This window comes from Penicillium concentricum, assembly GCF_028827145.1.
Source record: "Penicillium concentricum strain IBT 3081 chromosome Unknown utg000001l_segment0_segment0, whole genome shotgun sequence".
NCBI lineage: Eukaryota > Fungi > Ascomycota > Eurotiomycetes > Eurotiales > Aspergillaceae > Penicillium > Penicillium concentricum.
This window is the reverse complement of record NW_026622754.1, coordinates 1070027-1095663: the sequence shown is the minus strand read 5'-3', so window position 1 is coordinate 1095663 and position 25637 is coordinate 1070027. Positions and strand designations below refer to the sequence as shown.

Sequence of the window (25637 nt, the reverse complement as noted above, 5' to 3'; positions counted from 1 at the left end):
CATTATCTTTGCACCGACGGAGTATTACATTGCTATATGTAAGGGGTATACAGATGCATTCCTTCAAGTTGGATTCGTCTGGTAAGGTCTGCATAGCTTTAATGGACTCCATAGCTGAGATGACGTGTAACATCCTGCCGCATCCAATAAGTTGAATTCGGCTTTGAGATGACATCGCACATCTGCCGGACTACCTTGATGCACAAGGTTCTCCTTGCATGAAAAAAGGAGTGATATGAATGGCTGAAGTGGAGCTGCATTCTAGAATAGAGAACAAAGGATTGATTGTGCCCCTACCTTCACCCAGTTCTCACACCGTATAGTTTTGGTCAATGGGGATCAATGCTTGAATACCTACGGCGCGGTACGAAGGTTTCTGATCTTGAGAACATAGCCTAGCCCAGAGACGAGTGGGGGTGTCAGGAAACTCACCAACACAACCCACAAGATTGGTCTCTAACAGCTCCAGCTAGCAAAAAGCAACAGGTCACGGCATTCATCGTATCTGGTCTAGAGTCGTCTTACCCCAAACTCCGTAATTGATTGGTTCGGCTCAGATCAGTGAAAGTTCTATGCCCAGTGGAAGATCGTTCCGGATAGTCAATTCAAGCCGTCGTACCTCAGCGACCGCGGAGGTCTTGCTGTATTGCTGAGAGTGTCTGTACTGATCATACTTCAGCCATAACCATGACGGCTATCGTCAAGTCCTTTTCGCATGTTGTACTGGACATCACCGCAGGTATAGCCCTTCATCTTCTAGTCCTTCGACATGGGGAATGGGATTTCGTCCTGCCGGTCATGATTGTCAAGTTGATTGGTATCTGTGTGCCGATTGTGGCCATTGGAGCACTGTTGTTTCATAATCGAATCGATATTTTCTGGGCTTGGCTATCAACAATAAGCCTGCGTGTCTTCAGAGTCACTGGAAGCCTCTGCGTGAGCATTTTGATATACCGATGGCAATTTCATCGGCTGCGGCGGTTCCCAGGACCCCTTGGATCCCGATTGTCGACTGCATATATTATGTGGAAATCTGGCACGAGCAGCAATGCCTTCGAGATGGTCGCAGACTATCACGAACAGTATGGGGACTTTGTTCGAGTGGGTAAGTGCCCTAGTCGGTTTCGTTCGCCTTCTCGCAACGGCGGAGGATATAGACTAACTCGAGTCAACTATTTAGGCCCAGCGGAATTATCAATCAAGCATCCAGATGCCATCGCTGCCATTCACTCTTCCAAGTCGTCATGTATCAAGAGCCCGTGGTATGACATATTACAGCCGCATCGGTCGGTGTTTGGGGCCCGAGATCGAGGGGAGCATCAACGTCGCCGACGTGTATGGGACCACGCATTTCGACCTGCTGGTAAGTGTGCGATACAAGCTTCAATATTTCCACAAGTGCACTCCCTAACCCGGCCATGTGCGGTCCTGTCTAGCTCTGAAGGAATACGAGCCCTCTATGCGAGCCTGCGTGAATCAGCTAGTTGAGAAAGTCAGCAAAAATGCAGCATTGGGTACTCCTGTCAATATGACTGAGTGGTTTGGGTGTCTTATGTTTGATGTAAGAGCCTCGTCTGAATATTGAGGTACTGCTAACCACTAGCTCATGGGCAGATCATCGGTGAACTTGCGTTTGGGGAATCGTTCGGCACCCTTGCCAACGGAAAACCACATTATATGATGCAATATCTGCACGACTCAAATGTGTCAACGGGAATAATGATTCGCGCGGTGTGGATTATCATGGTGTTCCGGACTATACCGATCATCAATAGAGGCTTGCAACAATTCCTGGATTTCTCCGAGACAGCAATGGAAAAGAGACTGAAGGTGACTTGCCTACTGATTTTGGAACTTGTTGGCTATGAACTAAGCAAACACCTATGCAGAGAACGGATCAACCGCGAGACGTCTTCGCTTGGCTTTGGAACGACTTTTCTGCCAAATCACCCCAGACGATACAAGCTAGGCAGAACCTGATCGCTGATGCTTCGTTGTCAGTGTTTGCTGGAAGGTACAGTGGAGCTCTAGAAACTTGACTCGATGGTCTTTCGCATACGGGATTCTAATATTTTTGCGATAATAGCGACACGGTAGCCATCACGATGACGGGGATCCTGTACTATCTCATGCGTTACCCAGACTACCAAAAGCGACTACAGGATGAGTTTGATGAGGCCAGAGAGCGCAACAATGGATCGGACGTTCAAGATCTTACAAATTTACCGCTTTTCAACGGCATCATCAATGAATCACTCCGACTTCATTACGCTGGCCCCTCGGGCTTTCCCCGAATCACACCACCCGAGGGGATACGGGTAGGGGAGACGTTCATTCCCGGCAATGTTAATGTCAAGGTCCCATTTTATGCTGTCTTCCGGGATGAGCGCAATTTCAAGCACCCCGATGAGTTCATTCCAGAACGTTGGTACAGCCGTCGCGACTTGATTCACCATCCAGAGGTTTTCGTCCCTTTCCTGATGGGGGCATACAATTGTGTTGGCAAGAATGCTGCTCTTATGCAGATCAGATGGACCATGTACTCGCTTTTCAGCCGGTTTGAGGCACAGCCGTCAAACAAGGACCAGCTCCAGCAATACTGGGACCAACGAGCTGATGGGTTCAGTATGGGGATTGGCCCTCTTTGGACTATATTCAAGGAACGGCCAGCACGGGGGAGCTCCACAAGTCACTGACGAGAGACAAAAAAATTTCCTGTGGGGATGCTTATGTCTACACCACTATCATACCAAAGCCTCCAATGCCTATGTACCCGTTTGTTCCCATATATTTCTGACAAGGGGATTAAAAGTCAAACATACAAAACCTACAAAACAATGCAAACACTTCTCATAATGTCAAGATATTCCTTCTGCCTTAGGTGTCATATTTGTAACCACGTTTGCATAATTTGCACAGGCTTTTCGTCAACCCATCAAACGCAGGATATCATTCCCAGCTTGGCCCACCCACACTTTGCTTGTTTTTTTTATGGACACTCTCAGCTCGGCATAACATACCACGCGATGCCGAAATAAGGTGACGTCGTATTCTTGGCTCATTGAAGTAGTATTCGGAAATTGGGACATAATCACAATTCCTAATGGCTAAAGAGATGTGATCTGTCATGCGCAAGTCGCTGATCCCTACACCGAATTCACTTCCACTCACATGTATCATTGAGTGAATAAGACAGATACATACTCTCAGGCGTGAAGAAGCAAGTATGTACCTGTCACGCAAGGGAAGGTCTCATGACCCACAACAGTGTTCACGCATCTTGGTCATTTTTTGGTTCGCTTGCTCATCCTGATTTGGGTTTGAGGTCTCAGATGATGATTGCAGGTCCTCCAAATGCCTAATTGGCCGTGGAGACTTTCACTGTAATGGGCGGTATCTCTCGCACATCAGCTGTTTTTAAATAAATTTGAATTATTGGTCTAAACCATAGCCTGTTTGGTTCTCATGCAGGCAAACTGATCGGTGTTAAGAGCGGAGGAACCCCATTGGACTAGAGCAACATATATATAAATACCTACACAGTGAATCAGACCATAATCATAACTGACTGAATCAACCTGATATCGATCTAAGACATAGACCCTACGCAGTAATCATGACTATTGAAGCGAAGACGAAAAAAGTTATCACAGTATTTGGAGGGACTGGTAATAACCTTCCTAAAGCTGCACGAAGTTATTCAAAGCTGACCGATACAGGAAACCAGGGAAGTAGTGTGGCACGTTCCCTACTGGCGCACAAGGATAATATTTTTCACGTCCGTGTTGTCACGAGAGACCCTCAATCCGAGAAAGCGCAAGCTATTGCCTCGCTTGGGGCAGAGCTAGTTCAGGCAGATGGACTTAACTCAGTCGAAATGGCCAATGCCTTCGCTGGCAGTTGGGGGGTTTTTATCAACACCAATTCCGATGATGAGGTAAGTTCTCCACCAATATTCCCATGTTCAGTGGGATATGGGCTTACTGAAGTTACGCCTCAATAGGCTTTGAAGTCATTAGATGGCCCCAGTGACTATGACCTTGGAGTGTCGGTAATCGATGCTGCGGAGAAAGCAGGCGTTCAGCATGTGGTCTATAGCTCTGGACCATCCATCACAAATGCCACAAAGGGCAGAATGCACATCGAAGGGTTTGAGAGTAGGTAAGAACCTTACCACTATTGCTACATGTACTGATCTCCCAAGCCAAATACCACGTTGAACAATATGGGCGCAAGAAAGCATTTGCCAGCTTCACTCCCATCCTGTGCGCCTCATTCATGGAATGCTTCTTCTACGATCCATTCGTGGATGCTTTCGGTGGTTTCCCTTGGAATCCTGACCCGGAGACAAATGAATTGGTCTTTCGAACCCCGCCATATGGTGGCAAGGGTGATATGCCCTGGGTTAGTTGTGAGGTCGACCTCGGGGATATCGTGCATGGCATCTTCTTGAACCCGTCCAGATACCATCAGGTCCTGGTTCAAGCAACTAGTCAACAGATTGCAATGCGTGACGTAGCAGAGGCATACACACAAGGTACGCCCTCTCCTCCTTCATTCATAGGCGCCCAGTCGTTTCATGTAACTAAGAGTCCCTACTACAGCCACTGGCATTCCTGCTCGATACGAGGAGATGCCATCCTGGTCCAGTATTAAGCTCAATGGTACGAGGTGCCGAATCGAAACGCGCCAAATGTTCTGGTACATGAACTCTTGTGGTGGCCGGTGGTTTGCCGAGCATGAGAGCGACATGTCGACCGCGACAGTCTTGAAAGACTCAGCAATGTCGGCTCGGGGCCAGAATGGAGGTCTCACTACATTTCAGACCTGGTTTAAGAAGGCGCATGTCCTCAAAGCCCACAATGTTTGATGCTTCAGAGATATGCTCGACAACTAACACCCTCCTCTCATGACGGCGACTGAAGGCAGCATGTTTAGATAGTGCTTACAATGTGCCATTCTTGTTATCCACTGCCTAGGCAAATTATGTGTCATACTAGATCCATATATAATCGAATGGTTCCTAACAAATGTCTTTCATTCTTTTGCTTTTGGATCAGAGGCAATGAGCTATATATAACTTGCGTACTCACAAAATCAGAGCATCGAAATTCAGCTACCTAACCTATTCTAGAGTTCAGACATCGTACACTTCATCATTCCTCTTTCTGGTATGCACTTACTCACTTGTATTCGTAATTTACTAAAGTTTGGTATATCTACTCATCCTAGTATCTAGAATAATGATCAATAGAATAGTTTTAATAGTCGTGGACCATTTCTCGAAATATTGTCTCTCTTCTTCTTTGGGCTGATATAAATTCATAGAGGTTGATAGAAGTATTCTAGGATACCGTCAAGATAAGATTGAGGTTACTATTTACAACGGGGCCAGGCTCGTTCCACCTGCTGTACTGACAGGGGGGTTGTGAAAATTATAGTAGTACTATCTATGTCCAATAATGTTATGGGGTCACGGTAATGAGCAAGGTCCGTGCCATTAAGCTGTGGTTCTATCGTCCTCGCTCAGGGCACAAGACCTTTAGGTTGAAGAAGGGTGAATCAAAGAGTAGTGAAATTAATGGCCAACCCGTATGTACCTATCTGCAGTGATAGGTCTAGGTGCGATTTCCACTGGCGCCCCTCGCAATGGCATGGGGATGGGCTGGCTGAGTGTTCGTGGGCCAGACTGTCGGAGTATTGTCTACGAGGGACCGCTACGCCACCCCAGCGAGCGCATGTCCCCATGCAAAATCTGCAAGGAGGATCAACTGCATAGAATTTGTGTTTTGTGGCATTCCTCAGTCCCTGGCGTCTTGGGGTAGCTCAAGAGCGCCACCGATCTGGAAAAGATATGTCAGCGAAGAAAGCTTGTCACACGAATGAAGGGATGCTTAGTAGAGGCGGTCAATTAATGACGGACGCATATACATCAATGTACACATCATATAAATATATGGTAACTGCTGCAAAACTATAACCCCCTGTTCCCACTTTGGAGGGTAGAACCGTATTTCTTTGGATGACCAACCCAGTATGGACAGCCCAGGTATTATAAGTCTCGTGTACTATCAGTTAGGGCGTTTCCCAGAGATCAAGGCTGTCGCTGGCTTTCTTGCTATCTGGGCGCTTTTCCGCTGGGTTCGCTACTATCGATCATGGGTATGTATCCGAAGCTACTCCGTCGATTTTACAACCATGACTAAACGAACCTCTAATAGATCGATCTACCCACCGTTGGGCCTAAGGGCTTTCTGGCGTCTAGATGGTCCGGGCTAAAGTGGCCCGCAAACTGTGACCAACTCCTTAACGAGGGATATGTCAAGGTTCGTTTGTAGCACGGAATAAAACCCCTATATATGGAAATAACTTACATGATCTCAAGCATGGCGATTATGCGTTCCAAGTACGGACACGGGACAAGTGGGAGGTGTGTGTATGCAACGACGACATGGTCCGCGAATACCAAGTCCTTCCTGATGAGTATGCATCTCTGGACGCCGTCAGTGAAGATGTGAGTTTCTACTTTTTATCAGAGATTATGGTGCCAAAGCAGTATCCTGACATATTGGTATCTACAGCTTTTTCAGACCATGTACACTTGTCCAGGCGTCGCGGACTCGCTTAAACACGTTCCCGTGGCGGCTCTCTCAAAGGCAGTGGTTTGGTCCCGAAACCGAACAACAGGGAAGCATTCGACATACTTCCAGGAGCTTGTTAAGGAGCAAGAATTTGGGTTGAAAGCCGAACTCGACGTTTCTCCAGGCGGTAAATTGTCCCCTTAGCTCACGAAGTGGTGTAGCTCTCAGCTAATATTCACATCTGGGATCAGAATGGAAGGAGTTCAACTGCCTCTCGGTCGCACTGGCATTGATGCTACGCATGATCGGCCGAGTGTTGGTCGGCAACCCACTCTGCCGGGACCCAGACGCCATTTCCTTATTCATGAGGTATGGCTCGGCCGTCCCGGTGAGTGGGCATCAAATTTCGTGGCTGCCACGCGTGTTAAGACCGTACTCAATCCCCCCAACCTCCTCTTTGAGACGCAGTTTATTTGGCTAACTTTTCGCGTAGCTTGTTGGGTCCCCGATTTGCCGCTTCTCGGATGCAAGTTGAATTGAGCAATCTGATAGTCGACGACATGATACGCAATGCCGGTGCAAAGGATGACCAGCTGGTCCGTGTTTGACATCTGAACCCCCTGTGATAATCAACCTAACAATGCCTACAGACACTTGCGCAATGGGTGTGGCAGTGGACAGAGCGAGAAACACCCGGCGAGTACACCCCATTCGATGTGGCTGGACTGCTAGTATCCTCCATTTTCGGCGCGGTGCACACTGCTGGCTCGGTACGGACACCTCTGCATATGTCTGAGTTTCAAGATGCTGATGGGAACCCAGGTGCTAACAAAGTCCCTCTATGAGCTCACTCAAAGGCCGGAGTACGTTGAAATTCTTCGTAGCGAAGTCGAACAAGCCATTCGCGACCATGGAGGGGTTGGGAGGGAATCCATCGAGGCGATGACAAAACTTGACAGTTTCATCAAGGAAACCTTGCGACTACAACCCGTGGGTCCAGGTAAGCTCCACCGCGCCTTCACTTTCTACCAGCAATCATGATGACCTGACCTTCTCCCACAGCCGCAGTGCATCGAGTCATGAAGAAGGACTACACCTTTAAGAACGGGGTAAAGCTACCAAAGGGAACATTTGTCTTCGCACCAAATACACAGCTACATATGGACGAGCGCCATTATGACCAACCAGAAGAGTTCGATGCGTTGCGATTCCACAAGCTCGGGCAGGAGTCGGGGAAACCCAATAACTACAAACTTGCTGGCTCCAGTCCTAAAACCCGTCAGTTTGGTGATGGAAAGCATGCTTGGTGAGTTTAATCCAGCCTTTGTTTATCAGCAGTTGCGCGGTCCAATGCTGATTCATCCTAGCCCGGGCAAGCAGCTCGCTGCGGATCTGCTACGTATCATCATGGCCCATTTCCTGCTCAACTTCGATATCCGGAAGTGCGACGAGGGCGCAAGCTACCCGCCAATGGAGCAACGAGGCATGTCGATTAAGCAGCGCACGTCTTCAGTATGAAGCCGTAGGATAAGGAACTTGACTATCCATTCGCCGACCAGCATGGCACTTGTACTATGTGGAGATGCTGAATTCAGCAATTAGGAGTGAATAATTTTGCTCGCCGCTAGCTAGTAATGGCTTTAGAGCACTAGGCCTAGAGACATCTCATTTTCGGGTCACCTCATTGTGTGTTATAGAACCTTGATTAAACCAGTATTATCTTTCCTCTTCTGACATAACTCTCTCCGTGACATAGGACGATCTCGAGCACATATTTCCTTATTAGGCTGAATGGGGTGTAAATATACTGCAAATATGTACTCCGTACAACATAGACGTACAAGTTTAGTGTTCCCGGCACTGGTCCATGAGGAGGTATCCAGGGGCCCGCATACCACACTGGGGCCGTATAGAACTGTCATTCTCTGCATACTAGATCCCACCGACTATGAATATAGCGAGCCAAACTCGACAAGTCACGCCATGCACGCTTCTCATCTGAAAATGCGGTGAAAATAACCGTTATGTACGGTCATCCATGGTGTGACGAAGTGAGATGTCAACTTCCAGCCCCTTGCAGGGCCATTGTTGGGTACCCATGCCCCACTCTCAGCAGTGCGTGCCATCTTTGAAGTGTCTTCTAGGCCCTGGCCAACTTAACTTTTCCCCCACCGATCCCCCCGGTGCGAAGCCCGAGACACGGTGTGCGTATGCATAGGCGCTGGTGAGTGTGAAGAAGGCCCCTCTTCATCCCACTGAATATTTCCAGTTCAATACATCTTGCTTCATCTGGAATTTCAGTAATCAAGAAAGTAGGAGCTTCTCATCCCTTTCTTCTATAGAACCATGACGATTTCTAGCGAGCGCAAGATAGTTACCGTGGTCGGGGCTACCGGTGAGCCGCACATATCCCATATTCCGTTTGACTTCATTAGGGGCTTTGTGAAATATCTTTGGCGTTGTTTCTAACTCGACTGGGTGTAAACAGGCAAACAGGGTGGTTCGGTTGCCAGGTCCCTCCTTCAAAATCCCGAGTTCCATGTGCGATGTCTCACCCGGGATGGGTCGTCGAAAAAGGCAAGCGAGCTTCGTGCATTGGGGGCGGACGTCGTGCAGACAGATGGCTTTGACGATAGTTTGACCCGTGATGCCATCTCTGGGAGCTGGGGCATATTTATTAACAATGGATATTCAAATACGGTAGTTTAATCCTGTCTTATGGTCTTCTATCCCCGAAGACCTGAGTTGGAACGGCCCAATTAACCATCACCAGGACGATGTGAGAGCAGGCCGGTATGAACTGGACTTTGGGAACCGTATTCTACAGAGCGCCGCTGCTGCCGGGATCGCGAACGTCGTTTTCAGCTCCCAGCCATCGGCAGAGGAGCTCACCAATGGCAAAATTCGCACCCCTGTTTTGGATGGTATATAAGCTCCCATAGAGTGGACGAAGGCAATGTGTTTTTGAGATATGCTGACTGATTCGCGACAGTCAAGGCATGGGGCGAGGCTTGGGGACGAGCAAACCCAGTCTTCACTGCGTTCACCCCAATCATGTGCTCTTGGTACATGGAAGATTTCCTCATGCCATCATTCTACCAGGGGTTCGGCGGGTTCCCGATGGAAAAGGATTCGGATGGATTGTTCACATTACGGAGTCCGCTACTTGGCGGTGGCGAGAGAGTCCCTTGGATTTGCATTGATGAAGATTTTGGCGACTTAGTTCATGGTATTTTCTTGAACCCGGGTCGTTGGAATCGTCGCACCGTCCAAGCCGTTGGTGATATCCTCTCCTTTGCGGATGTGGTAGACACATTCACCCGAGGTATGACATATTATTTCCTCCCATCTCTCCTTGCGCCAATGCGCTGTTAACATTGCAGTTACAGTGAGGAATCAACCGGCACGCTTTATCGGATATGAAGACCCGGAAACGTTCCCAGCTTTCGAGAAGCCCGAGTTGAAAGAGTCCAAAGATGTATTCTCCTTCTATCAAATGCGGGATGGTGAGATATTCGGGTGTGGAATCACCGAGTCTCAAACTGCAGCTGAGTTGAAGAGAGCGGCGACACAAGCCAAAAAGTCCTCTGGGGGCCGAGAATCCCTTATGACATGTGCGGAATGGTTCGCAGACGTCTTTCCACGGCACACGTAGTCTACAATTTACTCTACAATCAACCAGCCCAATTGATTTGGCAAAGGCTGTTTGTTCATTAATAGATGCCCAATCTTCTGTTTTCTCGCGATCCAAAGATATAGCCATCGAGAGCAGTGATTCTAAAGTTAATTAAAGCTGGTGACTAGCCATGGATGGACTACACGGCCCGATCCGCTATAGAGTTGATATGTGTGGGACCATACCTACCTACTACTAAAATCAAAAAGTATAAACATTATTAAGGGACTCCTCCATCTCATCGGCCGTTGTAGTATGGTAATGAAAGCCTACGAACCTGTTCTCGCAAATCAACACCTCAATGAGAGTTGCAATCAAATGGTTGGTTGATTGGGAGGTCTACAATTGGAATGGAACGGTACTGCAACGCGATAAGAATCGAGGGATGATCATTCGTCACGTAATATTGGATCCCTTGCATCTGCCTTGACATCGTGCAGTGGTACTCTCTTGATTCCTGCCATCACTGTCCCTTGCCTCTTCGGGTTTATTCGGTCATCGCCAGTTGCATAGTGGGGAAGGCGGGGGGAAGGCACGGCATGCATATTCTTGAAGCTTGATATTGGAACTTAGCTACATACTACATACCACAACAGCCCAGGTGAGACGGCCTTCTAATGCAATGCACACGCATGCACGCCGCAAACCCTCTTTAGGAAGTACTAGGTAATGCCAATACCAATAATTAATATTAATTGATTGAAAGTATGTACCTCTCACCTTTTTCTGTATCTAATGACTGTATGCATTTGACGAAATACTGTATCTTAGATCGGCGGTGTGCGTACATGTGCATTGCATTAGGGGATTTTCTCGCCCGAGCTGTTGTAGTAGATACGCCTGGCCGCCCCAGCGGAGCCCTTCCGTCATCTTTGGGGCCGTTCATGGTTATTAAAACTCCAAAATCTTGGACTCTGTGCCCAAGGTGGTCCACCTTACCCTCGGTCGCTCGTCATGGCATTCTGGTTGGCTGGTGTTATTGTGCTCTTCGCCCTCGGGCTGGGGCCTTACCTGTCTGATAGCTCTGGGTCTCAATGTCGGTGTGACCCGAGTGATGATTGCTGGCCCTCGCCGGCGGCCTGGGGCGCCCTCAATAACACCATTGGGGGCCATCTGGTGCAGTTACGCCCAGTCGGAGCTGTGTGCCATGAGACACAATACTCCAATGGCTCTTGCGCTGAGTTGATTCAAAACTTTCGCAACACCACATGGCGGGTTGAGAATCCAGGTAAATCCAATCCGATGCTCTAGAGTCCCCGAAGCAACTGCTGGCCATACTGACTTCCCGCTCTTCACAGCCGCGTTACAGGTACACACATGGGAACATTCGCGCCCACAGAAGCAAAGTTGCCACGTCAGTGACCCGCTGGAACTCGGCCAATGCAACCAGGGCCGCGTAGCACACTACTCGGCCTATGTGCAGTCCGTGTCAGAAGTACAGGAGGTGGTTCAGTTCGCCGCCTCTAATCGCTTGAGACTCGTCATTCGCAACACTGGTCACGACCTGGCAGGTCGTTCATCGGCCCCCAACTCCCTACAGCTCCATACCGCCGGTCTTAAAGGCATCCAGCATGTGGACTCGTTCACCCCTCAGGCTCCAGACGGTCGGTCAATTCCGTCAGAAGGCCCCGCCGTGACAGTGGGGGCGGGGGTTCTCACGGGAGAGCTCTACTCGGCGGCCGGAGAGGCGGGATATACAGTGGTGGGAGGAAGCTGCAGTACGGTCGGCATTGCGGGTGGTTGGATGCAAGGTGGTGGCTATGGTATTCTCACCCCTTCGCGAGGCCTGGGGGTTGACAATGTGTTAGAGGTTGGCGTTGTCACAGCACAGGTAAGTGGCCAGTTGGTCCTCCCTGAATCCCATATGGCTTATTCGATCCACTGTAATCACCGCTGATATATCGGGTACTTCAGGGAATCTATGTCACTGCAAACCAGTACCAAAACCAGGATCTCTTCTGGGCCGTTCGTGGAGGTGGCGGGGGCACGTTTGGTGTCATTGTGCACGTCACATTCCGCACCTACCCTGATGTGCCCGCCGTCGTATCGAAGCTGAATATCTTCAGCCCCCATGGGCCAGACTCTGCCTTCTGGGACACGGTCACCGATCTGCTCCAGACAATCCCCGTACTGGTAGATCGCGGCGACGCTGTTCAGGCATTTGCAATGCCGGTCTTGCCTGGCAATCAGTCATTCCTCACTATCGAGACCTATCTCATCCATGATTCCCATGCGGATGGCCAGGATATCGTCGATAAGCTAAGTAAGCGTATCGAGGACCGTGGATTGCCAGTGGAGTCTTCCGCCGAGTCCTTCGATCAATTGTCTACATATCTCGCGCTTCCAAAAGGTTTGGACCAGGCTGGCATGGGCATGATGACTGCGTCACGACTGGTTTCGCGAGATATGATGACATCTATCCAGGGGCCTTCTCGGATTAGCCAGACGCTCGCCCAGCTCAGCTATGGGCCCGGAGATGTGCTCAGCCTTGAGGGGATGGTTGGCGGGCCCGCGGTCCAGCGCAAAGATACATCAGACAGCGCAATCCATCCATCCTGGCGATCTGCATTGATGTCTCTGACTCTCGGTCGCGGCCTACCCTCAGATCCAGATTGGGACGCCTACGACCGTATCCAGGGCGAGGTGGCGATGACGCAGTTGCCGGTGCTTGAGTCCCTCGAGGAAGGAGCAATGGGAGGCTATTTGGGAATACCGTTCCCGTACGAACGCAACCCTTCTCAGGTGTTTTGGGGATCCCACTATGATCGGCTTCTGGCGCTCAAAGGGCGCTGGGACCCTGACGATTTGTTCATAACTCGATTGGGCGTGAGCTCGGAACGGTGGGATGAAGAAGGCATGTGTCGAGTGGATCGGAAGCAGGTTTACCTAAGGCAGTATTATGACTTTATAGACCGCGTGCGAGCATGGACAGCACAGATGGTACTCAAAAGCTAGCTGACTTGAATTATCATGCAGAGGCAGTTGGGCGCTCACATCATGTTCAACCGCTGGGAATCATTTTACTTTGGGCAGTGGAATAGATGCTGGCCTTCTTTCTGCTTCCATCATGGCTTCTAATGCAAATATAAAGAGTTTAGACAGCTATACAATTCAATTTCGGGTGATAATTCCATGAGTATCAAATAGCTTTGCAAGGTCTTCATCCTAACATTGCATGTAGTGTAGTTTTATCTATCTTATTTAAGAAGTTTCTCTCTACAACCTACGCCGTACGCCGGGCTTATACCAAGGTGATAAGAAAGCAGTTTCAATGATAAACATAGATATAAGGAACCCGAACAGGTATGTCATCGAAGTGACTTCTATTATGCCATCCTGTCTACAGAGAACTGTGGTAATAAACACTCAGATACACGCCTGTCTTCTCCGAATAAGCCATTGAAACATATTGTATCAAGTTTGAGGTCTCTCCGGATTCAAAGTTCGGGCTGTTTATTAGGCGATTAGCAGGGGTGGTCACCAAGGTATGCGATGAGGAGGGCAACGTACAAGTATCCTTTGACCGAATCGATGTAGCTTGCGGCCAGGTCATGCCATCCAATGGAATCGTAAAACTTGACAATCGCCTGAGCATTTTCCATGTCACTCATGCCGTGCATAATGAAATAATACTTGGGGTTAGGGAAGTCGGTACTCCCTGGCGCCAATTCGTAGCTCCAGATGCCAACGGCCATTTTGTCCTAGATTCACACAGTAAGTAATTGTAGCTGAGTATCGTTAAGGTAAACTTTGATCACCGACCTGATCCGAAGTGAGAAGCTGCCAGAATTGTTGAATGAACTGCAGTCCGCGCTGTGTGGTGGCATTCGATTCAAATCGACCGCCCAGTGTCCATATGTCTCGTAGCTTGGACCACGTCACGTCTTGAATCGTGTTATATATCTTGAGTCGAGACTTGGAAACTGTGGTGCAATCGATGCCGATGAAGGAATACTGGTTATACAACCCTGCACCCTGAAGATATTCATGGATAGTATCTAAAGCAGGGTAAGAGACCTCATCGCCGAGCGACTGCACTGCGTGGCTCAACAATTGTCTCAAAGAGCTGCCCGTCAAGTGTGACTTCAGTGCCGGATACAAGTAACACTTCACAGAGACCTCTCCGCCTTTGAGATCGAGCCCAAAAGATACTTGGTTCTTCATCCTGAGAAGATACAACTGATCCCGATCAACCTCGGCGGACTCCGCGGGAGTAGCAGTGAGACATCTAATCATATGGTTGAGGAACTTGGTGTCGAAGCCCTTGAGATTGAGTTGGGTCATTGTGTCGATTGCCCGGGTGATGGTGTCATGATTGATCGGGTCTGCTGGGGAACCCGACTTCTGGCTCACAGGTTCCCATCCAATCCGAGCTGTTGGAGGGCCGTGCTGCTGGAAGTTGATGCTGAACTCCACTGGAATTCCAGAATATGTGATAAAAGAGTCCCAGGTATGAGGATGTGGGCCGAGCCGAGGAATCAGAACAGTCCTATACAGCGTCATGTAAAGATACTGGTTTTGCACACTGTACTGGGCGGACTGAAGGACTTTAGCCAACAATGGCCCCGTCTTGTCCCACCAGGCCTGCTCGGTGGGGTTCTGGAAGGCGAAGCACTTCAAAGGTGGAATTGAGCTATCGGAGACATCATTGTCTCTGGTTTTCACCGATGAGATGGGAGGATTGACAGTCATGGTCGTGTTGCGTTTGGAACTCAGTTGCACAGCAGGATGGGGGTGTCCAGGAGACAAACTCGGCACTACAACATAGATAGATATGTACCTGTCTAGTCTCGTTGATCTTTTTCCAAAATTGGTCAATGCCGGTTGAGTGGATTTACTTGAACCTTGTACCCAGCTAATGCATGCGCTAGAAGTTTTCGTGTCCTTTGCCGACATCTCATTCTTTCCATTATGCATCAACGTGTAACCTGTAATATGCAAGGACTCGATCGGCGGTATGTGCTGTTCAGATATGACATAGTTGTGTGTTGCAGCTGTAGGATGATGCACGAGAATGTAGATTTATTGAGTGGCTACCAATGAGAGAGCTGGGCGACGAGAGAAGCTGATGAAGAAGCAAGCTGAAGGGGAAATAAGCATCGACTCTCTAGTTGATGGTAAGCAAGGAAGAAAAAGTGACATATCTGCATCGATATGCTATGACAGAGAAGCAGAGAGTTGATTCTCAAGCCACTGGCCGAGGTGCTGTTATAATTGGTCAAACTAGAGGTGGTCTACGACATAAGTGATACAATCCATAGTGACAGATATTCCTTATCTCATTCTAGATAGACATATTGACGAACTAACTCCCAAACTAGATTTATTCTCTCTAAAAGGTCTGCTCAACGGCTTTGTTCGGTCTCCTCTAATTTCAACCATGGGTATTCATCAGATGAGTGGTAGTAGACACTCAGGTAAACCCCCGTCTTTTCCGTATATGCGAAGGATATCCAAGATGTCAGGCGAGCTGTTTTACTCAAATCTCTCTCTGGGCTGGTCACAGTTAGCGGACCGATTGACGTTAAGTGGGAGAAGGAAAAGGGGGAGGGATGATATACAAATAGTGCTGCACTGTTTCCTCGTAGTTATCACCGTATTTGGAAAGCCCGATACGAGACAAAAACTTCGCCAAGCCAGTGATAACATTGTAATCACTCTCTCCGTGGATGGGAAAGTAAAACTTTGTGAGTGGACTGGCCTCGCCCTTCTTCATCTCGTAATTCCACACCATCGGGCTGCTGGTGGAGACTTTGCCGTCGTCAAAGCCACCATTAAAGTCACGATCCCCCTCAGACAGCTTGGTCAATTGCCAAAGCTCCTTCAAGTACTCCAATCCTTGTTGAACGACAGGAGACTTAGCCCGCCCACCGAGGGTCCAGATCTCCTCTACCTTGGACCAGACGACGCTGTTATGGGAGCTATAGAGTTTGAGGCGTGATTGGGCAGGGTCGACACAATCAAAGGACCAGAAAGCAAATTGGCTGTAGCCGTTGGTCTCTTCCAAGTAAGCGTGCACCATATCGAACGAGGGGATGGGGCCCATCCGCGCCGCGAGGGGTTGCATTGATTCGGCTATGAAGTTTCCGAACCCCTTCTCGTTGACAGTGCATTTGATAGCGGGGAATGTGTACCCCTTGACGGAGATGGTCTTCTCCTTCATGTCAAACCCGAAAGCGGCCTGGGAGGTCAGGTTGCTCCCTTCGATCTTCTTTTCCTTCAGCAGCCCTCTTTCGTGGGTGTTGACGGTATGTGCGTCCAAGAAGTATCGGAACAGCTCAGGGTCAAACCCGGAGATGTTGAGCTTTTCCAATTGGTTCAAGAGATCGACCGGTGGCTTTTGGTTGTAGGGGTCTTGTTCCGTCCCAGACGCTGCGGTGACGGGTTCGAATCCAATGCGAACTACCGGGTCAACGTCTCCTTTTTGCTGGTAGTTAACGCTGAACTCCACGGGGAGCCCGCTCCGGGTAATTGCGCTGTGAAATTCATATGGGTAGGGGCCCAGCTGTGGAATCAAGACTTGACTGTAAAACGTGAGAGCCTCCAGGCGGCGGGCAGGGTTATAGCCCGCCGAGGCAAGAATTTTGTCGAACAGGCGGCCAGTCTTCTCCCACCAAGCCCTCTGATGGCTATCGGTGAAGAGGTAGTATCGACTCAGCACATCAAAAGTAGTGGAGATGGGAGAAGTGGAGGCTCCCTTGGCCATCATGCCTAGGGGCACCTGGTTCTGAGCCGTTTCGATCGTCATGGTGACTTGAAAGTATCAGCACATGTAAAAATATCGATATAGCGCCAAGTTGTTCCGACCTGGGCTTAAAGTAGTTTTCACAGTAAATATAAGAGCCGAACAGGGCAAGGCCAAGACAGATGCCAACATTTGAAGTACGTGCTGCATCACACGAAGGTAGCAAGACCACGTCACGAACAGACATACCTGACCGATCCTTTCCTCCCACCGCTAGTCGTGATCGGTATCGGAGTGCCATGGTCGCATTGCAGCTTGACAGGCCATCTTAGGCAAGGGGTGATGCAAATACAATAATCACACTATGCATGGCCACATGTTTATTATACTCACAGCGTTGAGAATCACAACTTACACGTCACTAGATTGTATTTTTCACCGAATATTACGTCGCGGTGGGGATTCCAAATTACCAGCTAGGCTTTGCAATTTCCACGCACTGTATGTTTAATTGAATGGCGATCTGATACACTTGAGACAGAACAACCTGAGACTGTTGGCTTATCTCTAGGCGGGCAGGATCCAATGTACGCGATGAATGAGAATCGCCTCCTATTTACTTCTTCAAGCCAACAGCAAGCCCCCATTGGTCTCCAACACGGTCCCGGTGACAAATTGGTCTTTCATAAGATACAGGTAGGCTTGAGCTACACTCTCTGGGGTGCCGGCACTACCCACCAAGGACTTGTCTTTCGCCATTTGAATGGCCATGTCGTAGTGCGGGCCTAGCATTTCCCGCACGACCTCAGTTATAATCGCTCCCGGAGAGACGGCATTCACGCGGAGAGGCTTCAGATCGACGGCCAAACCCTTCATCATCGTCTCAACCGCTCCAATGTAGCCAGTAATGGCGGACCAGCCCGGATCAGGCTTGTGGCCATGGGCGCCGCTCGTAAGAGTGAGAGAATTCTCCGAAACTCGGTCCATGAACTGGGGTAGATATTTGGCGAAGATCAGTGGTGCCGTATAGCGAATGCGGCTTGATCGCTCTAGACTCTGGACAGTGATTTCAGTCAGCGGCGGTGGTGGAGGCATCATGTCTGCAGCGGTGATAATAGCATGGTTTATCTTCCCCCCGTTGGCGGCGAATCGCAGCACGGATTGCACATTTTCCTCCAGGTTCTCGGCGTCGGCGAGATCAATAGTAATCCCTCTCAGTCGTGTTTTGGAGCTTTGCGATGGATATGACAGCTTGAGTCTTGAGACAGCCTGCTCCAGTTTGACTGGGTTGGATCCAGCGATAATCACAATTGCATTGTGTTCCAGTGCGGCTTCTGCGACGGCGTAGCCAATCCCCGAAGTTCCTCCCACGATGAGCACGACTTTGTCGCCTAAGCGGCCCACGTATTTTCCTGCCTGGCCGGTCATCTTTATTTTCTTGGAGAATATGGACGATATTCCTTGGGCCTTTATCTCTAAACTCAAAGTCTTGTAATATCAAGATACGGTGTCAGCATGGTAAAAAAACCCGACATGGTACTTTATAGCATGTATGATTAGAGATCTAGGCCCTAAGGAATGAGACTCATCTGCAAAGCTGACATGTCTGCTGAGGATGATTTCATGTAGAATGCAAGGGTTAGACTGCATACATGTTCAGATGCGCGTCCCTTTTGGGATTAACCTTACTTTATTTTATACTGTCTACATGCACTATGCACCTAGCTGCAAGATATACGCGCTATGTTACTCTATTGGTTTTCCTAGAATACTACAGTGTTGATGACATTTATTCTAATATTTGTTTATTCTGGGATTTTATAATATATTAGTGATTCTGCTCTGGGAGTATAGGACCTACTTCAAGTAGTTCCTCAAGTTATATGACCTTAAGATGAAGGAAGAACAATACAAAACACCGATGGAAATATGAATAGAACGCACATAATACAAATCAATTGTAGAGGATACATAAAAGGTAAGATATAACTAAATAACTTCTTAGTTAACCAAAAGCTCCTTTCTTACCTGTTTAAGTACATCTATGTAGACGTCGGGCCCTTTTATACTTTCTCTTTACCCTGTTATACTTATTCATGGCTATAAACATCTAGATCGATCATATTTCTCAATGATGATTCATACATAAAGAAGTAGCATCGAAGAAATAAAATATAGACCAGGTCTTAGGGCATGGTTACAAATGTATCAATGTACCATATTGTGGCAAATCTACATAGTGGGCAGTACTTAGCGAATTTAGCTGTGCACAAGAGTACGAATACAACCCATAGCTGAGTGAGCAGTCCTCAAACATGTTAGATTTAACTGCTAATATAATACAGTTGATCATTAACCTGGAATATCATATTAAACTATGTATATACTAGCTACCTTGACTGGCCCAATGAATGACGTCACTTGCATGCGGTAGATTACAGCTTGTAGATTTATCCAATTCAACCCAACTCCTTTCTCCATGCAAAAACCAGCAAACCAAAATAGAGACCCCAATGGCCATAACTCCAATTTCAAACACTCAAGTGACCACTTGCCAGATTCCCGAGTGGCACCATATACCGAACACTTCAATCCAATCCAAGCCGCTCATGATATACCATGGAGCCTTTGATGCCACACCCACAGAGCTCGAGGAGCACCTGGAGGCAGTGGGCGAGGTTGTTCCTCAATGGGTATATAGCATGTACAGCCAGACCCACTTCCACTCCACAACGCAAGAGGTGCTCGGGGTCATCTCAGGGAGCGCGCGTCTTTGTTTTGGAGGCGAGGATAACCCCGAGCGATTTGAGCCGACGGTCCAGCGCGGTGATTTGATAATTGTACCGGCGGGGGTGGGTCATCGACTCTTAGAGGACATGCATGTGAACCAGGAAGAGTTCCAAATGGTTGGTGCATATCCACACGGAAAACAGTGGGATATGTGTTATGGGAAACCGGAAGAGAAAGCAAAGGTGCAGAGAATCAAGGATGTGGCGTGGTTCCGTCAAGATCCGTTGTATGGCGTTGACGGCCCAGCGTTGCACGTCTAGCTAAAATTGCGCCTACCCAAAATCAAATCCCGCTTAGATGGTATATTTAATCAACAGCCAAAAAATGCAAACACAACAAAACTCGGCTATCACTGTGCTACTCTTTCGACAAGCCTAGGAGAGTGTTAGAAAATGGAGTATGCCAATTATAGACAAGGGGACTTACCTGAGAACACTAATCGAAAATGTCATGAGCCAAGCCAAAAGTGCAACCAGCAATACGGAAGCAAGTGCCTTCTGTCGCACACATATACCATTATTTTGAGGATTGATCCGTTGGTTGACTTCTGCTTCAGTGCAGGCTCCTGTCACCTCGGAGAGTGAGAAAAAGGCCAAACTTAGATTGGCGGAATCGAAGACGATAAAGAAAATATCCAGGAGGAGGAGACGCGTTTTAGCCGAGGCAGAACGCAAACCCAACGGTTTTGACGTGTACTCATCGAAGGTGATGTATAGGAGGTAAACCAGGGCGACTGCATCGACGATGATTGCCATCAATGCAGATGGGCCTTGGGAGCGGTGCCCTTGATTAGCCATGTGCTGAATTGATCCACCCAGAGCTAGTGCAGAGAGCGAGAAGCACCAAACAGTCATTCGAAGAATCATGGGTACCATCGGGCTTCGCAGAATTGTGTTCTTGAAACGCTTGAACCAGATATCCCTTCGGCCTCCACTGTGTAGTGGATACTCCGGACTATCGCCCTCCAAGTGCTTTCCTCGCCATGGTTGCAAGTAATCACCGTGATTCTCATTCAACCATTCTGGCGAGACATGTTGTTCCTCTCTACCGGCTTCTCGGGGGTATTGGATGGTTCGGGAAAATGTCATCCAGCGTGATTCACGGTTGACGAATGGTGAGTCATCCTCAAACAGGCCGTTGTTGATCGCGTGAGTGGGTTGGGTCTTGGACGATGCGTAGGGCGAATGGTTATGCTGAGCGACAAATGCGCCATTTGGTTGGGAAGGGAGTAAGCGATCGGTTGCCGTAGCTTCATCGCCATCCTCCTCAGGCTCATCGACCGACCGAATCCAGGCTACAAAGATCTCATATTAGTGAATGCTCGTCAATTCAAGCTTTAAATGGGACCATACCAGGTAGAGATCGTAAGGCGGAATGTTGGGAGTACGCGATTTCTTCCGCTGTCTGACCATCTGTACGTGAAAGTGTTGAATCGGAGGTTTTATTGCGAACGGCAGACTGGATATCGACGCTAAGCTGGTCTGGCAGTGATGACTCTGGGATGGTCGGGATCTTCTCTGCCAGCTTCTCATTGAAGACTCGCCCCGAAGCGTTGTCTTTGGAGCTGTCCATGATAGGTAGAGAAGCCAAACTTGAAATTCGGGAGTCGCGGGAAACCTCAATCAACAGTTTGCCCGCGAATCCCCAATTGTTCAAGTTAGGAGTTCAGGGCAGGATGATCTCAGGACGAAAATGGCGCCGGGAATGACGTCTGGATACCTGCTTACTCCCGCGTCTATCCCTTTTCACCACACTAAAAAAGTGAAAAAAAACCTTCACACTATTTATTGTGAAGTCTTCTACTATTTCTATTTCTCTATCCTGAACTATTTGATATCTATCATCTCCGTTATCTCTTCTCGATTGTCAATTGTCTTAAGACATCCACCATGCGCCTCTTCCTAGTTCCGATCTCGACAAAACGAATCCTCATATATGCTCGACCCCTTAGCAAGGATTTAGCTAAAGAGCTTTCAATCATCGATAGGGTCACAACAAAGGCAGCCGAAACATGGGCGAAGTGGGAGGAAGCCGACAAAGGATGGAAGATGCACCTTGTTCGCTGGGGTAATAGTGTCCAGCAACGGATACCATACGAAGAATGGGCCCTCAAAAGCATTCCTTCATTCAAAACCCAGCAGCGAATTAATGGAGATCATGGAAATACCAAGATTGATGTGCTGTTCCCCGGTAATGCGGTGCGGTTGGACCGAATTCAGGATGTGTTGCGCAAGATCGCCACAGAGAGACAAGAACTTCACCGGAAGAAGATGATGTGGAGCTTGATTGCTGCGCCGATTACAGCACCTCTTGGGTTGATACCAGTGTATGCGAATGCCTTGAATCTTCTTCGGTGATTCGTTATACTAATACAGAGCAGGGTTCCGAATATTCCGTTTTTCTATCTGGCATACCGGGGCTGGTCCCACTGGCGCGGTTAGTTTGATCTTCTACAGTGACGTGGCCTATGAAACTGACGAGAATCTACATAGCATTGAATGGCTCAAAACATCTAGAACTCCTCGTTGAAAAGAATATCCTCAACCCCATCTCATTACCGGAGCTAGAACAGCTATATGCCAAACGCGCATCTGGAACACTCGAAGGTACTACGACCGAGACACCATATTCCGAGGTTGCCGACGACATAGAACAGAGTGAGGATCGGGTCCTGTTGAAGATGTCGGATGCCAAGAAGTTGGCTACAATCTTGGATGCACCGGAGCTTGCGCTGGAAGCCGAACGAGCGATTATTCAAGTCAGGGAGCAGCTGGAGGCTGCAGCGAAGGCTAAACAACAGGGGAAAGATGAGAAGAAGGATTCTTAACGCCGAGGATTTACCCACTATATTCTGGGGAAAGGAGATATCGAGCTCTTCTACTCAATACGGAGGTCATTTACGATAATGACAGGAACGCATCAGATTCCAATAGATATAACCATATAGACGATAATTATTATAAAGACTTCCATATGAAATACAAAGAAGAATTACATTGTGAGTCCAATGACCTCAGAGCCCCTGACGGAAGTAGGTAAATCCGAGTCTCTCCCCCCATTGTTCCCACCTCATCCACCACCCCATTCATCGGAGCTCCATACATCATGTCTGCCAAAAAGATTGAGCAATGGGAGATTGAGCGATATTGGGAGATTTTCGCCTCATTATCAAATGGCCAAAAACACCTCAACAGCTCCCAAGCCGCCTCCGTGCTGAGGAACAGCCGGCTGAGCGATGACCAACTCGAGAAGGTCTGGGACATTGCCGATGTCGACGGAGACGGGGAGCTGGACTTTGAAGAGTTTTGTGTTGCGATGCGCCTGGTCTTCGACTTGGTCAACGGTGTAAGTGACCCACCCTCTCAAATCACTAAATCGCTCTAACACGGCATCTTTACACAGGAACTCCAAGATGTCCCGAATGTCTTGCCAGATTGGCTAGTCCCAGAGTCCAAATCACATCTCGTCCACGCGACCCGCGCACTGAGCAGCGGACAAGAGCAGTTCGAACGGATAGAAGACGAGGACGACTCGCTCGGTCTGAAGGACGGCTTTGATTGGTATATGAAGCCCGACGACAAGAACAAGTACACTGAGATCTACGACGCCAACCGGAACGCGCGCGGCCAAGTAGAATGTGAGTAACCCGTACAGCGCGCTGTGCGCGCCCAGAAAAATCCCTCGCTGACCACGCCCCCCAGTCCAACAATTACAACCACTCTACGAATCGCTCGACGTCCCCGACACCGATGTCCGCTCCGCCTGGAACCTAGTCAACCCCTCCGCATCACCCGCAATCAATAAAGATGCCACACTCGCTTTCCTGCACATCCTGAACTTCCGCCACGAGGGTTTCCGCATCCCACGCACCATCCCCGCATCGCTGCGCGCCTCATTCGAGACAAACCAGATCGACTACCAAGTCGACAAGGCCCGGCCCGCACAGCGCTACGGCGCAGACGGTGACATGGAAACACGGACGGGTCGTAAGGCCAAGTTCGGTGATACCTACCTTGGCCGTCTGGGAGTTGGCGGCAAGGGATCTTATCAGCCTAAGGGAACCGATTTCAGCGACACAATCCAGGATGAGGAGTGGGAGAAGGTGCGGCTGCGCCGCGAGTTGGCGGAGTTGGAGAAGAAGCTGGAATCCGCCACTAAAGCATCCGACTCTCGCCGGGATGGGCCGCGCCATGATGGCCGGCCCAACTGGGTTCTGATTAAGAAGGAGGCGCTTTCCCTCTTGGAGTATAAAGAGCGGGAGTTGCGGGAGCTGCGTGAGGGCACTGGCCGTGCTAAGGACGGTCAGGAATTGGAGCGACTTCGGGAGGATGTCAAAGCTGTTGGGGAACAAGTGGACGGGTTGAAGAGCCACATGGCCCAACGGCATGATGTCCTTTCGGACCTCCGCCGGCAGATTGAGGACGAGAAAGCTCGGCGGTGATTGATTACCGAGTGAATATGGACTAGCGGAATCTTTGGTCTAATACCTTTTGTTGCTTATCTTCTTGCTATGGCCCCTTTAGCTGCACATATGTCCTACCTTGTTGATTCTCGCGAACTATCATGTACAGCCATTTTCTTGTTAGGGAGCTTCAGGCGTCAAATGGATATCTTTGCTTTTTCATTCTCCCTAGTGCAAGAGACATTGAAATAATTTAAGTCATGGTACAGGAGTGAGACATCCCGGTCTATGTTCTAGTACTTCACACATGGACAAGTCATCCATCATATATTAAAGCCAACTAACTCAGTCAACCCATCATAAATCAGGTTGTTATAGCCAAGTAACTACTGGACATCATCCGGTCCATAGCTTGAATGGGAAATAAATAGAGAAAGTAGACAGCCATCAAAGACAAGAGAGAATGCCCTCGCCCAAGATTGGGCTTTAGTTTAACTGTAACAAACGCAGCCCCATTCTGACGGAGCTCGAGAGCTCTTAGGAGTAAGTATCTAGGTGGATCACATATTAGCTATAGGTCTATACTGTATATGCTAGCGCTACAAACTAGACCCCCTACATTTGCCCCTGGGAAATAGCCACTTTGGATGCGCCAGTATTTCTATCATATAGCCCATTCCGCGAGCTGCCGGTCCCCCTCCACACCCTGGTGTTGGGCCTCGGCCCGATTCTGTCCAATCATCAAGGTCTATCAAGATGCCTCTCGAGCCTTACTGGCCCGGGGCATATATGATGATAATGTTCTGCGCAGACATGTCCTAGTAAAGAGAATCTTGATGCAATATCACGCGTACCTATTTTTTAGAGTTTAAGGGGAAAGTTCGTGTATCGTGAAACCGCGGTGGATAAATAGGATTATTTGTGGCCGGCATCATATATATCTCCATAGATTCTCCATTGTTTCTCCATAGTTTATTTCTACCCCCGTAGCCGTTAGTGGAGTCAGCTAAAAGGACGTCAATTGGGACATGCGGGGACACAGTTTGAGAAATAATAATAATCGTCGACTTAGCTGGCTGCGATGCTGATTGTCATGTACCTTTTATTTCGGTTGGTGGATCTTGTAATTGCGTTGATAGTTTCAAGCTTGCAAACACAGCCACAATGCCAATGCTTAGGAGTTCTTGGCTTTTGTCCCATTCACTAAGACTGTGCCTTGGTATTGGTTAGATATCTGCCAAGCCGGAGAATCAGTTGTTAGAAAATGTCTTATATTCCGGCGGAAATGTAGAGATAGAATTCATCCAATCCGAATTGGGACCTGGACCCTGCGTAAATAGTGGGATTCGCGTGGAGTAATGCATCAAAATCCATCCAGTCAGATGTCGCTGAATTTCTTCATGGATAATGTGGAGTCCGAAGTTGTATATGCCACTTGAGACAGTACGGAGTAAATCCTGTCTTGTTATGACCTCCAAAGGTATAAAAGGCTACCCGTTGGCC

At 48.7% G+C, this 25637-nt stretch overlaps 13 protein-coding genes across 13 annotated transcripts; 8 read left to right on the top strand and 5 right to left on the bottom strand.

Moving 5' to 3' along the window:
- Nucleotides 1–687: 687 nt before the first annotated feature.
- On the top strand, nucleotides 688–2696 carry N7517_000417 (cytochrome P450; the record flags this gene model as incomplete). The annotated part of the gene is made up of 6 exons (XM_056718147.1): nucleotides 688–1105; nucleotides 1181–1363; nucleotides 1437–1561; nucleotides 1615–1830; nucleotides 1890–2014; nucleotides 2087–2696. 6 exons carry the CDS (start codon nucleotides 688–690, stop codon nucleotides 2694–2696), a joined length of 1677 nt encoding a protein of 558 aa, XP_056582282.1.
- Nucleotides 2697–3616: 920 nt separating this feature from the next.
- On the top strand, nucleotides 3617–4870 carry N7517_000416 (NmrA/HSCARG family protein; the record flags this gene model as incomplete). The annotated part of the gene is made up of 4 exons (XM_056718146.1): nucleotides 3617–3937; nucleotides 4004–4157; nucleotides 4205–4537; nucleotides 4605–4870. The coding sequence occupies 4 exons, from the start codon at nucleotides 3617–3619 to the stop codon at nucleotides 4868–4870; spliced, it is 1074 nt and encodes a 357-aa protein (XP_056582281.1).
- A 2003-nt stretch (nucleotides 4871–6873) lies between these two features.
- N7517_000415 (cytochrome P450) lies at nucleotides 6874–8099 on the top strand (the record flags this gene model as incomplete). The annotated part of the gene is made up of 6 exons (XM_056718145.1): nucleotides 6874–6950; nucleotides 7075–7177; nucleotides 7232–7351; nucleotides 7404–7581; nucleotides 7644–7887; nucleotides 7949–8099. 6 exons carry the CDS (start codon nucleotides 6874–6876, stop codon nucleotides 8097–8099), a joined length of 873 nt encoding a protein of 290 aa, XP_056582280.1.
- Nucleotides 8100–8927: 828 nt separating this feature from the next.
- Nucleotides 8928–10236, top strand: N7517_000414 (NmrA/HSCARG family protein; the record flags this gene model as incomplete). Its single annotated transcript, XM_056718144.1, has 5 exons — nucleotides 8928–8976; nucleotides 9070–9281; nucleotides 9355–9505; nucleotides 9574–9906; nucleotides 9965–10236. The coding sequence occupies 5 exons, from the start codon at nucleotides 8928–8930 to the stop codon at nucleotides 10234–10236; spliced, it is 1017 nt and encodes a 338-aa protein (XP_056582279.1).
- Nucleotides 10237–10646: 410 nt separating this feature from the next.
- On the bottom strand, nucleotides 10647–11127 carry N7517_000413 (uncharacterized protein; the record flags this gene model as incomplete). Its single annotated transcript, XM_056718143.1, has 3 exons — nucleotides 10647–10805; nucleotides 10846–10919; nucleotides 11046–11127. The coding sequence occupies 3 exons, from the start codon at nucleotides 11125–11127 to the stop codon at nucleotides 10647–10649; spliced, it is 315 nt and encodes a 104-aa protein (XP_056582278.1).
- An 84-nt stretch (nucleotides 11128–11211) lies between these two features.
- Nucleotides 11212–13212, top strand: N7517_000412 (FAD-binding oxidoreductase; the record flags this gene model as incomplete). The annotated part of the gene is made up of 3 exons (XM_056718142.1): nucleotides 11212–11485; nucleotides 11511–12088; nucleotides 12172–13212. 3 exons carry the CDS (start codon nucleotides 11212–11214, stop codon nucleotides 13210–13212), a joined length of 1893 nt encoding a protein of 630 aa, XP_056582277.1.
- A 509-nt stretch (nucleotides 13213–13721) lies between these two features.
- N7517_000411 (Aromatic prenyltransferase DMATS type) lies at nucleotides 13722–14949 on the bottom strand (the record flags this gene model as incomplete). Its single annotated transcript, XM_056718141.1, has 2 exons — nucleotides 13722–13958; nucleotides 14020–14949. The coding sequence occupies 2 exons, from the start codon at nucleotides 14947–14949 to the stop codon at nucleotides 13722–13724; spliced, it is 1167 nt and encodes a 388-aa protein (XP_056582276.1).
- Nucleotides 14950–15781: 832 nt separating this feature from the next.
- Nucleotides 15782–17005, bottom strand: N7517_000410 (Aromatic prenyltransferase DMATS type; the record flags this gene model as incomplete). The annotated part of the gene is made up of 1 exon (XM_056718140.1): nucleotides 15782–17005. One exon carries the CDS (start codon nucleotides 17003–17005, stop codon nucleotides 15782–15784), a length of 1224 nt encoding a protein of 407 aa, XP_056582275.1.
- Nucleotides 17006–17566: 561 nt separating this feature from the next.
- On the bottom strand, nucleotides 17567–18370 carry N7517_000409 (SDR family NAD(P)-dependent oxidoreductase; the record flags this gene model as incomplete). The annotated part of the gene is made up of 1 exon (XM_056718139.1): nucleotides 17567–18370. The coding sequence occupies one exon, from the start codon at nucleotides 18368–18370 to the stop codon at nucleotides 17567–17569; it is 804 nt and encodes a 267-aa protein (XP_056582274.1).
- Nucleotides 18371–19455: 1085 nt separating this feature from the next.
- N7517_000408 (cupin domain-containing protein) lies at nucleotides 19456–19992 on the top strand (the record flags this gene model as incomplete). The annotated part of the gene is made up of 1 exon (XM_056718138.1): nucleotides 19456–19992. The coding sequence occupies one exon, from the start codon at nucleotides 19456–19458 to the stop codon at nucleotides 19990–19992; it is 537 nt and encodes a 178-aa protein (XP_056582273.1).
- An 89-nt stretch (nucleotides 19993–20081) lies between these two features.
- Nucleotides 20082–21304, bottom strand: N7517_000407 (phospholipase D regulator; the record flags this gene model as incomplete). The annotated part of the gene is made up of 3 exons (XM_056718137.1): nucleotides 20082–20106; nucleotides 20159–21026; nucleotides 21085–21304. The coding sequence occupies 3 exons, from the start codon at nucleotides 21302–21304 to the stop codon at nucleotides 20082–20084; spliced, it is 1113 nt and encodes a 370-aa protein (XP_056582272.1).
- Nucleotides 21305–21621: 317 nt separating this feature from the next.
- N7517_000406 (mitochondrial K+-H+ exchange-related family protein) lies at nucleotides 21622–22559 on the top strand (the record flags this gene model as incomplete). The annotated part of the gene is made up of 3 exons (XM_056718136.1): nucleotides 21622–22058; nucleotides 22113–22168; nucleotides 22225–22559. The coding sequence occupies 3 exons, from the start codon at nucleotides 21622–21624 to the stop codon at nucleotides 22557–22559; spliced, it is 828 nt and encodes a 275-aa protein (XP_056582271.1).
- A 278-nt stretch (nucleotides 22560–22837) lies between these two features.
- end3 (cytoskeletal adaptor protein SagA) lies at nucleotides 22838–24173 on the top strand (the record flags this gene model as incomplete). The annotated part of the gene is made up of 3 exons (XM_056718135.1): nucleotides 22838–23077; nucleotides 23135–23369; nucleotides 23434–24173. The coding sequence occupies 3 exons, from the start codon at nucleotides 22838–22840 to the stop codon at nucleotides 24171–24173; spliced, it is 1215 nt and encodes a 404-aa protein (XP_056582270.1).
- Between the last annotated feature and the right edge of the window lie 1464 nt (nucleotides 24174–25637).